The sequence below is a fragment of the Typopeltis vanoorti genome, chromosome 1, assembly GCF_054136105.1.
Source record: "Typopeltis vanoorti isolate ZY-2024b chromosome 1, IOZ_Tvanoo_1.0, whole genome shotgun sequence".
Taxonomy (NCBI): domain Eukaryota; kingdom Metazoa; phylum Arthropoda; class Arachnida; order Uropygi; family Thelyphonidae; genus Typopeltis; species Typopeltis vanoorti.
Genome location: NC_143549.1, coordinates 174,636,444 through 174,655,373, shown reverse-complemented (window position 1 = coordinate 174,655,373; position 18,930 = coordinate 174,636,444). Strand labels below are relative to the sequence as shown.

The window sequence follows — 18,930 nt, the reverse complement described above, 5'->3', positions numbered from 1 at the left end:
GGATGATATACATGTACTAGACTCGCATGAGCATCTTTAATCCTGTTTTCAGGGGTCTAAAATGACAACTTTTGCTCGAGGAGTGCACGACTGCCGAACAGTTGTATTCCCAGAGAGTGCAGCTGTCCCATTTTCAGAAGCGTGGTGAAAATGCGAATGCCACGTAGTTCTGTGAAAATTTATTGAAACTTCGAAAATTCAATTCGTTGAATATTTCCAGGAATACTGACAAGAGGAGTATTTTTCCTACATGACAATGCGAGACTTCACACAGCTACAGAAACCTTGGAAAGAATTCAAAATCTTCAGTAGGAACTCCTTCAGCGTCTACCTTATAGCCCCGCCCTCGCCCCAAGCGAACTTTTACTTGGTTTGCACTCTAAAACATCGGCTTGGTGACAACCATTTTGCTGATGATTAGGAAGCTGAAAATGAGGTGAAGAGTTGACTGAGACAACAGTCAGAAGAATTCTATGTTGTTTGTTTTAAACGACTGATAAAGCGATGAGACATGTATACTTGCTGAAGGCGATTATGCAGAGAAATAAATGCTCTTCCCAAGTTTGGATTTTGCTCATTTTATTTTTATAACTATTTATAACTTATTTACTGACTTTTTCGGAGGACATTTCTGTAATGGGATATCGTGTTTGGACAACACTTGAAACAAAATTTGAGTGTAGACACCCATTGCGAATTTTTCGCTCTTCTGTTTATCTACTTTCCTACCGTTTCAAATCCATCAAAATCACTAAACTCTCCTTTTTCATTAAATCCGATTCTTTAAGTCACTTTTTCCAACTACTGAAATGGTGTTGAATACAGTTACGATTTGAGAGTTTTCGATTAGTGGACCCAATCGAAAAACTCATACAAGGTAATCGTATTATCACGAAATGCTACTTGCATTAATCAAGTCTTCAGGTTGCCGCGTTATCGATTTTTTGAAATAAATATGCAACGTTAATGCACGTGAGTTGTTTCTGATTCTCAAACATCACGGAATTCAACAAGCTGCAGCACTACACTTTCACCGCTACCACAACATCTCAGTAAGCTACACGAGAGACTTACCGTGTCTACAAGCTTTTGCAACTGTGTATGCTTTACGCCGCTAGGCAGTGTGTTTGTTAGAAATAATACCAACCGTTTGAATCAGATCATATTATTATCAAAAAGAAATATAATTGATGATTTAATAAAAGCAGGTTTCTGATAACAGACATATGAAAAATAAATGTCTGCGGATTTAAGTATTTATTACACTAATTAATTGAAAAAATAAGAAATGAAGCAATTGTTATTTCAAAGATGCTCTGAAAATTTTTACCCATTGGTTTTCTAGCAACATGTAAACATTTTGTACATTAAAGAGGTTCTCTAAGAGGCATCGTTGGAGTACCTGGAAGGATACCTATTGGGGTGTGTTTTCCAATTCCGAGGAAGCACTCCTCACATTTACGTCGGTTGATCGTCTACCTGAATTTGGTGGTGTAGACGTTTACTATTGTCACGGTAGGACAGTCCACAACCACTGTTATGGTATCACAGCTTTCAAACTTCTTATGTTTTTTTTTATCCAGTTTCCATTGATCTGCTTGCTATGTCAGTGCGTTTCATTCTAAAACAGGATGTATCCCACTACTTATTTCTATAGTATGACAATTCAATCTATTGCATACAGTCAGGTACTCTCTAAACCTAGTAATTCAATTTATACAATTTGAGTTAAAAGGGGGATTAAAATAAATATTTAAAATTTTAAACAAATAAATTAGGATTTAAAATATTAATAGTACCCGTAATTAATTTTAAAGGATACAAATGGATTAAAATATAAGTCGATTAAAGTACAATAAAAGTATACTTTTGCACTGTTGTCTCCGCAGAGACTTCGAATAAGGTTAGTACTCCTGTGTTTTTAAAAATGAATGTTTATTTCTATTAAAATTTTACAAATAAAGATTTCTTAAGGCGATCCGATATTAAACTGGTAATAAGCTGCCAGATGAATCATAATCCATATATAGCATATATAATTAGATTAACATGTGCAGATTTTCACACCACCCCTATAACTTTCTATAACACTGTATTCGGGAAAACCAGAGGAGAAGGTGCTTAAAATCTGCATCCCTCGATATGTCGTCAAGCAGATTATGTTCAAAGTGACATGTAAATCCAAGTACAAAGATAATATGTTATAAAAATTTCACTCAATTATCCCTGTCAACCGTTTAAATAAGAAAGTTTAAATAAAAATAATCAACTTTAAATTCAAATTTTATTTTATTAAATCTAAAAAATACCAACAAAAAACCACACACACACACACACACACAAAAGTTAGTTGAAATCGAATTTGTGGTAAAGATTGAACATAAGCTTCCGAAATTTTTTTTTTATAACAAATGCAAAACCAGTTTCTTATTTGTCTTAAACTAGATTATCTTGAATCATTTGTCTTAAATTAGTTTCGTAATTATACGTAGTCATTTTATTTTTAAAAAAGGAAACCTTACCTCGATGGTGAACATGTTTTGATGACTGCCCCGTGCATTAATTGAGGGATTGTTCAAATACCAAAGGCAAAAATGTGATGCCTCAGTTTTGAAAGAGTTAATGCTTCCGTTGAAACAGTTATGCATATCGACTCCATGAGGTTAGGCTTCTTGATGCTGAATCCGTTTCGCCTATATAAATCTCCTTCATGTATTTTGAAAAATGGAGATATGATTTCCCGACAAAGATAGTAAGATAAATTCTAATTATCAACAGGACAGCCGGTTTCCTTCGCTTTTCTTGTACATTTCCAGTGTACCTCTCACGAAAATCGCCTTTCTTCTCTCCTAGCAATTTATCTGGCAGACCAAGGTTCATTCTGAAACTCGAACTAAAGCCCTATGGGAAATATGGTCGTTTTCATAGTTTCCATGACATCTGTTCTGTTCATGCATATAGCATAAGGTACCTAAAATAGAGCCTCACCTTTCCTTAGTTTTACTGTGAAGATGATAATTTAGTCGTGATATTTCAGTCAGAGTTCTATACATCATCTTATGACAATATAGGGTCTACTGACACGTGAATAGCGACGTTAAAGGAAAGCGGTCGCCTTGAGGTCTGTCATAGAAATGTCAGAAGGTACAACAAACCTCTAAGATAAAAGAACGGTTATCGATTTCTTTCATATCCCCCCCCCCTCTCTCTCTCTCTCTCACACACACACACACACACAATATCTGGCAGTTTAGCAATGAGATATTTATTTTTGTAGCGTAACTCCGTAAAAATCGTTCTAATTTACTTGTAAACTAATGTGGCTAAAGTGTATTTTATTAACTTTGTTTTGTTAATTTTCTCCTTACTTTCATAATACAAATATATTGTTAGAACTGGTCGATGGATATTTATTAGTATTTTATTTAAAACTTATTAATTGCAAATTAATAACGAGTTTATGAATGACCACTAATATAATATTATTAAATTTAAAGTACACGAAGAATTCTAAATTTTCGCATTCACGGAGAAACGGGATTTTTCCTCTTTTAGAAACCCAAGTCTCTTGCCAAAGAGATTGACGAATGGTTATAGTATTTCAATCCTCTGAGTACGTGCGGTTACGCGTTCGTAACCTCATTCTGTTAGTAAATTCATTTTTAAAGAAAAAGCGTCTGTTCTAGTCAGAAAATTAAATAGCTATAAATATACATATTTGATTCTTTTGAACTGTTACCATGTATACATCCACCTCCTCTTTTTTGCTGTGGGATTATCATCAAATACATCGCGATTGCATATTTCTATCAACTACTAATATAATTAAAATATCAACAAAAAAATGATTTTGTGTGTGTGAGAGAGAGAGAGAGAGAGAGAAATGCATAGTCGAAGCTAATAAATGAAATGCTTCAGCGCCGATATTAAAATGACGAGGAGATGAGCTATCTTAGTGTAACTCGCTTGACTTTTTTTCGATGTTATGTACGCGAAAGGAATATCTGTCCGAATGGCGAAAAAGCTTTTCAGTACAGTGGCTCTGTAATGGCGTGTTTCGTAATCTTTTTCAAAGAATTAAAACTGAAATATACTTAATGAAAAAAAAAAACAGTTTTAGGGAAAGGGATATCAATCAGTTGAGTATTTCTGTCTAGAGACATATTAGCAAACCGTGCGTGTTTCTAATTATAATATTGAATACTTGAGAATTTAAACTGGTATGAAATTACTGTAAGAAAATAAATATTTTCATCTTATAAAGTTTGTGTGGTCGTTCAAATATGAGGTAATGTGTATGCCATCATTTATCTTCATGTGTTCAGTTTTCGTAATATGAAATATTATTTCAATAATAATAATAAAATTTCTTGATTATTTTGAGAGAAGCAGTATCAGACTGCAAAAAAAGGTCAGCTAAACCAAGTGAGAATTAAGTGGAATAGTAGAGATATAAAGCAAGAGCTGCAAAAAAACAAAAAAGAAAAGAAAACACTGTGGACGAATATAAAGAAAGAGGTGAGCAGTTTACCCATGAGTAGTATAAAGCGCAAGCAAGAAGGGTAACCAATTTGGTAAGAAAGGCCAAATCAAATTATGAGAGAAAATTAGCTAAACAGGTCAAAGTAAACCCAAAAGAGTTTTTTCTTTATGTAGCAAGTAAGAAGAAAATGACTACGGTAAGACGACTTTAAACAATGTTCATGATAGCATCAGGAACCAGAGATTGATTTTGCACGACGTATGCAATTGACTGGTCCGATCTTGCAGTACTTTAAACCTCAATTATTGTGACAATCGCCGAAAAGAAATGTGGTGACAAATGACCATATACACATATACACTATATGGTTATTCTTCACAAGATCGATTTTCAATTCTTTCTTAAAAGGGCGTACTTTGTAAAAGAAATTTACTGCTTAGCATAGACGCGTCAAAAATGTCAGATTAATAAAAGGCAGTCGCATACTGTAGATGTAAGATGTGCACGACAACACTCTTTTATCCCGCATGTATACAACATGTTTGATTCAAGATTCACACTAAGAGTCAAACTATTTTCTCTATTTCTCTATAATTATATATATATATATATACATATACAATTTTCTCTATAATTAAATCGTTTAAATGTTTTTTTCGTCTGCTTTCCCGTAAATCACTTGTACATTGTTAGCAAGACACGTTGTTAACAAGATACTCGTAAATTACGTACCTAAACAATTACAATTATTTCAATATAAATAGCATTGTAATACAGAAATTTTAATATAATCATCGGCTGATTCTGGGATATTTTGACCTCTCACTTTTTTAAGCATTCACTCAAACAGCCTTCAATTGTACTTATAAATATGGAATAATCGTACCAGAAAAAACAGTACTTATCAGTGTTAGAAACTTAAATTCACTACTTCATTGTATACCAAATCAACGAAAGCAAATTATCTTATATACTTTAGAGCAAGAAATATAATTTGCAAGATTAAGCTTAAAATCTTTAGCTATCAAGCAGTTCTGGAGTTTGTATCATCGATCACATAAATATTATCGGAAGCAAGATTCTAACCAAATTCTATAGTCTGTCTGAATTTAATCTTTCCTGCTTTGAATTTTTCGTATACGGCATAACAATAAATTCTTAAAAATAATCCACTTAGTTGCCATTGATGCACTTAACTTAAAAAGTTTTTCCATAAGAAAGTTCAAAGAAAAATTTATAGTTATCGTACATTTCCTTTCCTCTCACTTTAATATTTTAAAGATTTTAACTCTTTTATCATTTCATCATGGTTGACTTTATTTATCTTTATTGAGTGTACGGCATCTGTTATATTGGTCTCTCCGTATTGTAAAATTATTCCTCTGTCAGATTTATCTCCATATGAAGTGGAATGGGCTCTGGAGGAATTTATAGTACTTAATGCTTATAGCAGTTCTTTGCGACTTTATTTTTCTTTAGCTCTCTATCGCTATCTCTATCATGCATCGAAAATCTCCATTTCATAAGTACTAACCTTCCCCCCCCCCTCAAGTCGATAAAAGTTTAATCTGTCTGGTTCACTGGTTGCTGTAGCAATAAAATCACCCTTCGATTTCTAGAACTCCTTTAGTGAGAACTAGAACTTATAGAGGACGCTTTTTTCCCAGCTATGACGTATTCCCTAGCGACTGTGCTTAAAATTGGAGAAGGCTGTACCATATAAAACTCGACACAGTAATAACAGTAAATTTGTCAGGTAGTAGGCTAGAAACATTACAGTTTGATTATGTCGGGTTGTTCATCATAGACGTATTCAGTAGAGCACTTAATGCTATCAGGAATAAATGCTTGTGCTTAATACAGTTATTGTGCTAAAATAAGAACAACGTTATTCGATATAATAGAAAACTTATTCTGCATTAGATAGCAACTGTTAAGCTCAAAATGTCAAATCAATTGCAATATTTTCAGTAAATAAATTATCAGTTGTTTGGTCTTCGAATTTTCTTAGGAGGAGTTGATTTAATGATTAAAAGTTAAGTATAGATGAAAATAGACAATATAATCTATAGAATTATTTCAAACGTTCTGGATGCTATTCTTGATAAAGGCACGAAGTGATTCCTACTTATTGAGACTCTTAATCGCATCAACGATAAACGACTTGATGGAGGCTGAACACAAAAAATTCAACGCCATCATTCTGAACATCCCGAAGGAAAACGGAAAATCACTACAAAAGGACATCAAGAAACTAGCTGAAGAATGCAACATCGTTCCCGAGAATATCGTCAGGTGCCATCGTTTTGGGCCTATAAATAAAAGGAAGGACGGTTACGAACTTTCCGCGCCTAGTAAAAGTGACTTGCGACACGCCGACAAGCACATCAAAAATAATAACAGCGATCAACAAGTTCAACGACACCTGTCCCCAATCGCGCATACGTGCACAACCAGACTTATCATTTGCACAAAGAGAACGAAGACGCCAGCTTCGAAGACAACTCGAAGAAAAACGTCAAAATGGTGACAGCAGTTGGACCATCAACTACAGACAAGATAAACGTGAAAAAACTAAGTGATGCCACTAGCAGCCACCATGAGACCAGCAGGAAGGCACCGCATAGGAAACGTGCAAGACCCATGCGGTCCAACAAACGTCCCACTAAACCCTACACATGCACTTCACCAACATCCGTGGCCTAAATCCCAACCTGAATAGTGTCGACTACCACCTGCTGTCCACCAAACCCCACCTACGTTTCTGGCAGAAACCCAAATCTCACCTCCCCCCAGCACCACTTATCTCAACCTCCCAAACTACTCGCTCTTCAACAACTTTCGCCCCAAGGGTGGTGTCTGCGCATACATTCGCTCAGACATACCTTGCCAGAGAGCACCTAACCTAGAATCACCTAACGTTGACCTCTTTTGGCTGAAAATAGCCCTTCCCCACTCAGTTCAATTCATCTGCTGCCTCTATCGCTCCCCCAACGCAACCAACCACTCTGAGCTCTTTAATTTCCTCTACCTAAAAGTCGACTTTCTCCAATCCCACTTTCCCAACAGCGAAATCATCCTTCTAGGTGATTTTAAGGTCCACAACACTAGCTGGCTTTCCTTTTCCAGTTGTACAGATCTTGCAGGCAGAGATGCAGAAATATTTGCCATCACCAACGACCTTACACAACTGGTCCAGATGCCAACCAGAATACCAGATAACCCAAACCACTCCCCAAACACCCTAGATCTTTTCCTCACCAATGATTCCTCCAAATACATAGTGAAAGTAGTTATCCCCCTGGGCAATTATGACCACAATCTAGTGCTCATCTCCTCCCACATACAACAACGTTTACACAGACACTCCCATACAAGATGGAGGTTGTATTATGGACATTGTATTATGGATATGTATTATGGACAGCCTCGATAATACATGGAGGCTGTCCCATGCCAAGTGGGACAGTCTCCGCAACTTCTATGCCGCATTCCCGTCGTTGGACTATTACTTCCGGCCTTCCAACCGAAGCATATGCACCGAGCTTATTACCAAAGGAATCCTCACCGGCATGAATATGTATAGTCCACACAACACTCTGAACTGACATTCCCTGGTTCTCCAAAATATGTGCCAAGGCTGTAGAGATGAAACACCAGACATACCACAACTGGCAGAAATCAAGAACCTCATCTTCCTTCAAAGCTTACATTGAAGCCCGTAATAGATGCAAAAAAAAAAAACAATCAACGCTTCCAAAACAGAGTTCGAAAGAGCAAAAAGCAGGAAACTAGCAGCCTGTCCAAACGGCGGCCGAGCCTTTTGGTCTCTCGCCAAAACAATTGGCCGTAACTTCTGTCCAACACTATTCCCACCTCTATCACACACTGATGGCTCTACTGCCTCATCACCCACAGAAAAAGCCAATCTTCTGGCCTCACACTTTGCTTCAAATGCATGGATAACTGACGATGGTAAATATCCCCCAACCATTCCAGACACCCAACATACAGTGCCCCTATATCCTTTTGCCAGGATGAAATCAGAAAAATACTGTCCTAATTAGACACAAAAAAATCTCCTGGCCCCGATGGCATTCCCCTTATTGTCTGAAAAATTGTGCTCCAAAACTGACCACCATCCTATGTCACCTATATATACTCTCCTACTCCACTGGAATCTATCCCACAAACTGGAAATTGGCCTATATTCAGCCCACTCCCAAGAAGGGTGACAATTCACTGCCATCCAATTACCATCCTATCTCATTTACCTCAGTCCTGTAAAAGGTAATGGAAAAAATCAATTACCACCTCCTATACTATCTTGAAGACACTTACCAAGTAAACGACCGCCAGTATGGATTCTGCCACTGCCGATCAACAGGAGATCTACTCACATACGTCACCCATCTCTGGACAAATGCTATGGTGAGGTTTGGCGAATCTCAAGTGGTTGCACTAGATATCTCCAAAGCCTTTGACCGGATCTGGCATAAAGGCCTCATACAGAACATTCACCACCACCACTCTCAACTCTGATCTCCAAGCCATCCTACAACGGGGTTCGGATAACCTCATAAATTTCAACGCCAACGAAACCAGTTCTGTACTATTTCCCATAAAAAAGAACAACGTTTTCCCGGTTTCCTTTTCGACGATACCCAAATTTCCAGACAGCCTGAGATCTCACTCCTCGGATTCACCCTCACATCAAACCTCTCCTGGCACAAATATATCTCAAATATTGCATCCTCAGCCTCAAAAAAACTAGGATTTCTCTTCCGCTCAAGACGTTACTTCACCCCTAAACAGCTACTAACATTATACAAGTCGCAAATCCGCCCAACTATTGAATACTGCTTCCACATATGGGGTGCGGCCGCTAAAAGCTCTCTCAAAATGCTCGCCTCAATACAGAGGAGGACAATAAGACTTACCAATGATTCATCCCTTACCAACTCTCTCCCCCCACTCTCACACAGACGTTTGGTCTCTGCAGTAAGTATATTCTACAAATATTTCCATGGGAAATGCTCATCCGAAATAGCATCAATAATTCCTCCGCTCAGTACTAAACTCATTGGAACACGTGCAGCTGCTACAAAACATCCCGTCACAGTTCACCTAGAAACAAACAAACAGAACAAGTTTCTGTTCCTCATCCTTCATCCCTGCAATTGCTGCACGGTGGAACAGTCTCCGACCTGCTGTGTTTCGCAAGGAATACAATTTAAAGTCATTCAAATCAAATGTAAACAAATCCCTCCTTTCCCAACCCACCACCCATACACGGTACTAATGTACTATAGGTTGACCAACCAACCTCCTTTGTATGGGCCCAACATAAAAATAAAATTTAAAAAAGTCTTCAAGAGTCTCATTAAGCTTCAAGAATGCTTCAAGAGTTTCAGAAGCTAACAACTCGAATTGTCAGAAAAAAATTGAACACTGAAAATCTGATATTGAATTCATCAGTTGAGTCAATTCTTTTGTATAATAAACGTACAAAGCTGTTCAACGTTATTAATTTTTCACTATTATTTTATCCGCTTTTTCTTCAATTTTATTTCTCAGTTTGACCCAATTTCCTCCTTACTTCTTACGCTTTGGTTTAGAAACTTCAACATAGAACAGAATTACTCAAGATTAGTAGTGCAGTCTGTATAGATAACGCCTTTCATGGGAACAAACATAACTTCTAGGATATGAACACTGAGAGCCCAATTTGGTTTAATATTGGTTTGAATTACTTTACGGCCAAAATTCCCTTCTTCATGTTCAAGACGGGAATTTAAACTGTGGTCTTTCCAATCTGTGGTGATGTCTTCGCTTCTATCCTACGGATTCAATAACAGGCCAGAGAATAGATGTACAGAAATAGCAAAAAGACATGTGAAGGTAAAATCAACCGCCACGTCATGGTATTATATTCATTGGTTCCTGATTCTGAAATATACGGGAAGAAAAAGAAAAGGAAACCAGAATATAATACCATTACGGGTATAGTAAATTAATATTATTTACTAAGATAATAGATAGCATGCATGCAGTCTGAAAGGTATGGATGCGTTAAGAAAGTCAATCGGAATCCAACACGTTCAGTGGAGTTTTTCCTCGTCATTTTTCCTCTAAGAAATCATTCTACAGCTTATTCACGATTCATTTACTCTACTGTCAGTTGGTTTCTCGGAACGCTTTCCTGATCGTCAGTCAGTTATTAATAAAATATACGTGGTGATTGGGCTGATGTTTAGTAAGTTTGAACCGAGAATATTCATTCTATGGTAAAATCCATGTTGCAGGAGCATCTTTATACAATAAATCCCACAATGACACTAAATGTTGGTCAGGAAACTGAGATATCATGGAAAATGTCTTCATGCTTATCTTCATATTTCAGTCCAGTAGGCCAAAGTACATTAACCTTTTGGAATGAAACATTACCATCAAAGTTGATCTTTGCATCGCAGAAGAAATACTCCATTATGGGATGCAAATGATGATATCATTTGCATATGATTTCAGATGATAACTTAATGTCATCAAGATTGCTTGTTAATGAAACGAGTGGATGCAAGTAAACGAGTGTAAACATTGTTGACGAAAATATCCCAATTCAAATATATATATATATATATATATATTTGAATACAAAGATCGAAGCGCTGTAAGAGAAATAATGTTAACTGGATTTTTGGTGCTAATCGTGCAAATGACAGGCTTTTTTCTGTGCATCCACTGCATGTTGTGCGGCCTCAGTGTCCAGATTGTACTTGGTTGTTTATTTTCATTTTAAACTCTCCCCGTTTGAAACCTACGTATTAGGTTTTAATTGATGAGACTTTATATTATTCTTTGATGTGTCCTTGAGTAGTCAAAGTGATCGTAGCTTGATTCAGTCATTAATGTGAACACAAGCATCAGTTTCTTTATTATCAAAAGTGAAAGTATTGTGTTGGTTAATTAAATAAGATGCAGAGATTTCCTTAACTAAGTTGAAGAATAAACAAAGAAGCTGGAACCAAAATCAAGAACTGATAGCAACGTAAGTCGTGCTTTAATTACCATATAGATTAAAGAGACGGTAATGGAATGCAAGCAATTCACACACGCGATCTAAACAAAAACGAGAAAATTAGAACTGTTAAGATATAACTGCTAGCTCACAATACGGAAGTAATTCTGGTGATCAACTTATCATCGTATGATATAATCCAAACGGCATCATCATAAATGTCGCAATCAATAAATAAAACCAAAATTCAAAAACACTGTTGTCTTTCCGCATGATTTTCTTCCAGTTGTAATTTGACAGTCAGCTAAACGAAAAAAAATAAGTTATGTATCGATAACATAATTAAATACTTTTTGAGATATTTGGCAGAAAAAAAAACAGTTTGTAATGTTATGTATAATAAACTTAGTGCGCTAATGCATTAAAATCAAATAAATGCATATTTTTATTTCGTTATGTTCTGAAAATCGCAAGAAAAGTTCAGCAGTTAAATCTGTTCGCTTAACTTCCAGTTAAAAAAAACGCAGAAAGGGAGCTGCGGTAGGAAAAGTTCCGCGTCTTGAAAGCATATTATGTATCACCACATACCTAATCAAGTAGATAATAGAGAAAAACGATTTCGATTGGCGCAGATTCATTGTTATTCAACCTAAATCTCCCACCATATAGACACACGAATGACGTATGCATCACCACAGGCAACATAACTCTGTTACTAAGAGAACCAAAGTTGTAAACATAACCTGATAGTAAAATCGCGTGCGTAAAGTTTGTAAATTGACAGTATTTCCTATCGACTACACTGAATTGCTCTTCGTGCTCTTTTAAAAGGTTAGAGTAACATTTTACGATTTCTTTCTACTGTTTGGCGCGCACACATACACTCACCCAATGCTCTCTCTAATTGTACACTTCAATCAGTTCTTTAAAGGGCATGCATTTAAATTACTTCTTTATAACTTTCTTTATTTCAGCCGAACACTGGGAAGCTTAGTTTATCCTCACACTACTAAGCTGTGAACAAATTCTCTAGTGAGTTTACAAGTCGTGAATAAATCTGTCGTGAGTACCGAGGAAATAAATATTTAGTATTCGTCACGTTGTCTCTTTTGTTTTAGTTCAATATTTAAAGAACGTGCTTGTGATTTCGTAAAGAATCATTTTTTGAATTAAACTCGCATGAATTTGGAAAAAAAATTCTAATTAAGAAGAGAACTATAATTTTAAGTCAGTAAGATATTAAAATCATTTTAATAAAGATCTGAATTTGAATTTAATATTTTAAATCATAAATCGCAAATTAAATTCTGTGTTTATTCTTAAATTAAACAAAATATGTATGAATTCGCACTTTTAATTCTTTTCTAAAATGCGTAAATATATTAAACAGTACAACTGCAAGTTCTTTTAATTTACCGTTAAAAGATAAATTGTCTTTTAACAGGAATAAATGTGTCACAAAAATTAGAAAGATAATCTCTGGGGTACAGAACGTTTCATCCCTTCTTGAAGGAGATAAAGTAATTAATTATGTGTCTAGATTTTCATGACGTTTAAATGAATTTATCAATTACTGAACTCTGATAACTCGTTTAACGCAGCTCATTCCTCAGGCGATCTAACATATTACGTATTCCTAGCAAAATTTTAATACTTTAAGTTTAGACGACACCCGAGATAAACACGCTGACAGATAGGCTTCTAGTAATATGTTGGTGTACTATAGCTGATTAGAACTATCGTTGAGAAATTTAGGAAAAGTTTCACGTCTTGAACGCATATTATGTATCACCACATTCCTAATCAAGTAGATAATAAAACACGAAAAACTAGGTGACAACTTGACTCTGTTAGACAGTGATCTAATGTGAAATATAAGCATAATTTTCACATTGTCTCATTGAGAAATTGATGAGTGAAAGAAGTAACCGGTACGCACATGCGTGCCTCAACAGAAAGTATTTGATTTCTCTTGGTTACCTGACTATGTTACCAAGTTTCCTTCGAGAAACATAGTAACAGTATTGTTTCTCTTATGCTTAAAGGCACTATTATGCTTCGAATAATATTTATCCAAATATATGAATGCACATTATTGGATTGTGTCGATCCGTAATATCTCCTTTTTTATTCTGTTTTAAAAATATCAAGATAATACCTCGCTAAGTGGGTATTTACATCTATCTACAGGAATTTCTTCCTTGAAGCCAAACCATAAGTTTGACTGTTTAAAAGCATTCTCCAGTGCCCTATAAATATTTAGTTTGAACAGGCCTCATAGGTGTTCCTTTAACCCCTGTCTTCTTCAGTCTTTCCAGGATTAAAAGTACTTTGAATGCGAAATCATTTCCAGATGCTGCAGCATACCACTGACTATGACACACAGTTTCAGGACATACCCACATTAAAATGCCAAATAAGAGGATGGTTGGAATTGCAGTACACCATCAAGAAAGATCACGCCTCTGAAAGCGATAACTCAAAGCAGCCTTTGAGTTATTTTCCCTTCAATATAAAATCCCCGTATTGGATACTTGTTGCAGTCATATATTCTTTCCCTTAGGAGATGCAGCAGAAGAGTGATGAGCCTGCTGTATTAATTCAATACAAAACCCCTTACTAGGGGACTCAACCCGTCCTGAGGGACGGATGAGAAGGGGAAGGAGAAAGAATCAAATTCCCATATGTTGACAAAGAACAAATACAACATAATCATACCAGTGGAGAACTCCGAAAATTGAACTCTCTTCAATTAAAAAAAAATTAGAAAAATGATAAAAAAATTATAAACTTTCAAATACAAAAACAATTTCTTAAATGCATTCCATCAAGCATTCTTTCGTAAACAAAAAAGCGCTAGTTTCATTCATATTTTCTTCTTCGCGAATTTCGTTTTCAACATTCATAATAATGTCTTTAAATTATACTTTTAATATTTTCATTATCCGTCGTATTTTTTGTTATTAAGCATTATTTAATTTATTTTTAATTCGATTAAAATTAAGTTTTGTAATTATTTTTGAATTTCTTTTTCTGAAATTTTTGATTAACTAGTATCACTTCGTTCCCTCTACTTTCACTCGGTTATGAGGACCGCCACTCCCTGTGAAATATCCTGGCTGCTCTAATGAAACTGTACACGTTTAAAATAAACTCGTATGCAGCTACTCGGTATGCAAAGAAATCTTATACTAACTATGATTGATTACTCAGGTTTAAACTTATATTTTTTCCCAATGTAAATACTAACATTAACTGCCTTTATTAATAAATAAATTCCACATTCTGTATTTGACGCTAGCAGTAAATCGGCTGAGGAGCCACAAGTCCACTTTTAAACAAAACTATTTACAGTATACGATTGACAGAATTAGAAAAATTAGTAACTCTGAATATATCAGCGCATTTTATTGGCGAGGTATGACGAGAATAAGTCAATTATTAGATAAAGAATGAAATGAAGGAGTTAGAGGGGGTTTTCAAAATATGCTATAAATACACTTTCTATTATAAGTATAATTTTAGATCATTTTGTTGAATATATATAAAGGATCAAAATAGCAATTAAATTTATGAATGCGATACTTTAACTAGAATAGAGTAGAATTAAAATAATAAGATACGTCGAGGACAACACCAGCTAATATGAAGCATTAATAACCATTGCTACTTCTTGAGAAAATAACAGATTCATACCTCTTGGGAAATATTAAATGCCAATAGTCTAGTTAGGTCTGTTTTTCATTGCTTCTGGCAAGTAATGTGATTCTGATCAGCAATAGCTGTATGACATGAACCTCCCCACCCCTTCCCCACAGACAAAACAAATATGTTACATAGATACACAGAAAAAGTGACTCCATATGTTAATAAATAATGGTATTCTTGCTGTATTATTTTCAAAATACTGTGGTGTGAACACCATTCTGCTGTCCTAAATGAATTAAACGAAGCTTCCTCATTTATTAAACTTCGCTTAACAGTCTTCGGATAATAAAGTTCGATGAATGTTTAACTGAGGTGGTAACCGCGTTACCGTTGAACTAGAGAATAATAAATTATTGGTTATTTTATAAAAAAAAAATAAACAGGATGATTGTTTTGCCTTGAAACTTTAAAAAACGTTCGAAGTGATTGAGAAATCACACTAAAAAATACAGACATTCGGCTTGATAGGATTGTCATGCTATCATACTACTGAAAAAACGGGTATTAGTCAAGAAGAGCATATGCATATCACAAACAAATTAACCCGATAACACTCAGCTGGTGATGATCTCATTGTCATTACCTGTCGCACTCAAAGTGAAAGTAAAACTGGGCCATTTATTATACGTAGAAGTTCACAGGATATCAAAGGCTATTCACTGTGCCATAAAGCGAATTATAGCAGTTATTTGAATGAAAATATATAAATTCAGTTGCAATTTCCGACCACACTGGAATCATTTTAAAAAGTTCTCCCCTCTAGATTGATAATGTTATATTATATTATACTTGACAAGAATCATATCTTTCATATATTACTCTAGCATAAGCAAAGAGTAAAAGTTGACAGTACCTTATAGATTTGCTCTTTTTTTTTTTGTATAGCGACATCGTTTTTGTATACGTTTCCTAGGAAACAAAACTTGCATTGCATGACATTAAATACATTACGGCGAGATGCTTCTAGATGTGTTTCGATTTTTGTATTGAAATTTACTCGACAAGAACGTAGAAAGGCAAATGAACTGCAACCAGTGTTGAAAAAAGCAAGTCATTGAGACATTTCACAAGCTTTTGGTTTGCTTAAACTAGGGTAAAATATGGATGAAATCAATTACATGACGTTGTCAAGTATATTCTTTATTCTCGAAGAAAAAAACGACATATACATAAAAACATTAGTAAGAAATCGACAATGACCTTTTAGTATCTACAAGGTTCTCTAGACTGTCGCAAGGAGCTAATATGCCATTTACTTTCTCCAAAAATCGCGCTGGATTTAAAGGAGGGACGCGATCTCCACTGATGCTTGGTAAAGTCGGGGCTATAGTTCTCGGACGAGAACGAAGTCTTTTTGCGCTGTGATGATGAGGACTTTCACGACCTCTTGAAGGCGGTGGTTGATAGGGTTGAGGTTGTTGATGATGGCGAAAAAACCAGCGATTTGACATGGTTCCCTAAAAAGACGATAGTTGGTGAAAGGCCGTTGTGCACTTATAGCTGAAAGGAATTAAGAAATTAGCTTAACATTAATAAAATTGAAGAGTGACCTGATAACAACAACAACCAGATGATACCGAAATAGGAGTCCAAAGAAGAGTGGAAGTATATTTGTGAACATATATGATCAAAGGTTTACCAAAAAATAAGACACATAAATAAATGCACAAAGTCTAAATTGCATACCAAATGTTCGAAATGGAATTGAATTTTCTTTCAAATTATGCTTATTAGAAAAGATACCGCTGAGTTACCAACTTCTCATTTCATGACACTCAGAAAGATACATTTCTTTTTCAGAAATAATTATCTCAATCTTCTTATGGAGAATGTTTTGAAATAGTTGCAACATAAGGCCAGCTGGCCAAATTCAGTAGAATAATTAACTGAAAACTGCAGAAATATTTTGTTCAGTCCACATGGAAAATCATATTACATTTCAATAAAATAGGTAACACTTCACATTTGGATATTTCAAGTTTCTATTTCGTTCAAACTGAATCAAATTGTAGAAAAACGAGTCCTTTCCATTAAGATGCTTTAATATTTTTGCTTAAAAAAGAGAAACTGATCAAGCATTGAAATCATTAGTCCAAAGTAGTTTTCAAGATAAAACTGCTGTGCATTTAGATGAAGAAATAAATATTTATTAAAATAAAATCAAGAGGATATATTCATAGATCTAAGAATGGAGTATTACTTCGACACCAATGCGCCAGGTTAAAATACGAGGCGAACCAAGAAATGTCTTCAGCTTATCTCAAAACCGTCAACACAATATAAAAATCAATTTCATAATCTTTACTAACTACAAAGGAAGAGGAGAATTTTCAAGAAAAAAACTGTTCACATGAATTATTTGAAGTAAGTTTTAATAAAAGAATCCAGGATCAGACATGTTTGTAAGCCTTCATCTGTTAAATGTTCGAATATTTAAAGTAAACGAAGCACAATCGCTTGCATCTTGACTTAAAGAGAATTTCTTTTTGTTCTTATAAATAAACGCACGTAAAGACAGCATCAGACTTTTCTCATTATTCTATCGGCAAACTTCTATTCGAAGGAAAATAAAAATGCTCAAGGTACACACGAAAGCTGAAAGGATGCAGAAAGGTCAATAAAGGTCATATTAGAAAATTGTGAATTGAGCGATTTTAGAATAATCCACCAACCGCATATTCTTCGCACAAATCTGCATAAAAATAGCCTCAATTGGTAAACGAAGTAATCAGCAGAAATAATCATGATATCATCCATTTGAAGTGGAACTAATAAACGAAAAATATGACAATAAACAATACCTGGCAGAATTCTGATGCAAGGCAGAAAGCATCATAAGCAAAACAACACAATAATTATTTATTAATTATACTCTATAGAACTTTATTTATAAAACCATTGTTGTCTTTTTCTTTCAACTTAATGGAAAAGTAATGCATTACTATTATGTATTCTTTTCGTAATAATTAAAATGTCATTGTGTATTTAATTTACGTGTCCGTACTCGATGCAATACTTTGTATTAAGATAATAGTGTTAAATTACATTTGCATTGTAATTATAATTTGATTTTAATATATTTTTTAAATATTGATTTCAGTTTTCAATTTTTTAAATTAGATTAAAATTAAATTTATTTTCCAAAATCAAAACGCTCATTTTATTTAATTACTCTCACTGCTAGTGAAACTTAACGGTTTAGTATTTAATTAAAGTTAACAGAAATGAACTGCAATAGTAGATAGAATCAATACTTATTAGAAAATACTTAATCTCTGTAATGCAGAATTTGGCATTTCCTGTTGCCTGTTTATGGTATGAAATGCCAGTTATTAAGAAAACATTAACAGACATCCTTTTTCTCCTTACGCTAGAGTATAGCTAAACGTATTCTTTAGCCACAACCTTGCTATTGGATATATTATAATTTTCGAAGGCATATGAGTGTGTAAGGGGATCTAAATGTTGAAGATTCTAACTAATTAAACGAAGCTTCCGTAATCTTATCTTATGAAAATGTCTGACAGTTTCTGTTGATGTAATCTATATGTGAATTTTCCTTTGTATTTTGGAAACAGTAGATTTCGTCCCAAAGATACTGAAGCCAGTATTTTGCTTTGAATTCCTTCAAATTAGTTTTAGTCGCATTTTTATGCTCAATTCCACGAAATAAACTATAACACAGAAGTTTTATCATTGGAATTAGTATTGGTAGAGCACA

At 34.8% G+C, this 18,930-nt stretch overlaps 1 protein-coding gene across 3 annotated transcripts in view; it reads right to left on the bottom strand.

Moving 5' to 3' along the window:
* The window catches only part of LOC150110655 (potassium channel subfamily T member 1-like), a 242,973-nt gene that overhangs the window by 66,963 nt on the left and 157,080 nt on the right, over positions 1-18,930 (bottom strand). Inside the window, exon 2 of one of the 3 annotated variants that reach the window (XM_090400069.1) lies at positions 16,410-16,666. The exons of the other annotated variants lie outside the window; for them this stretch is intronic. Coding sequence (XP_090256195.1) covers positions 16,410-16,660 — 251 coding nt within the window. The 5' untranslated portion in view covers positions 16,661-16,666. The remainder of the gene's footprint in view (positions 1-16,409; positions 16,667-18,930) is intronic. 3 annotated transcript variants of the gene reach the window in all.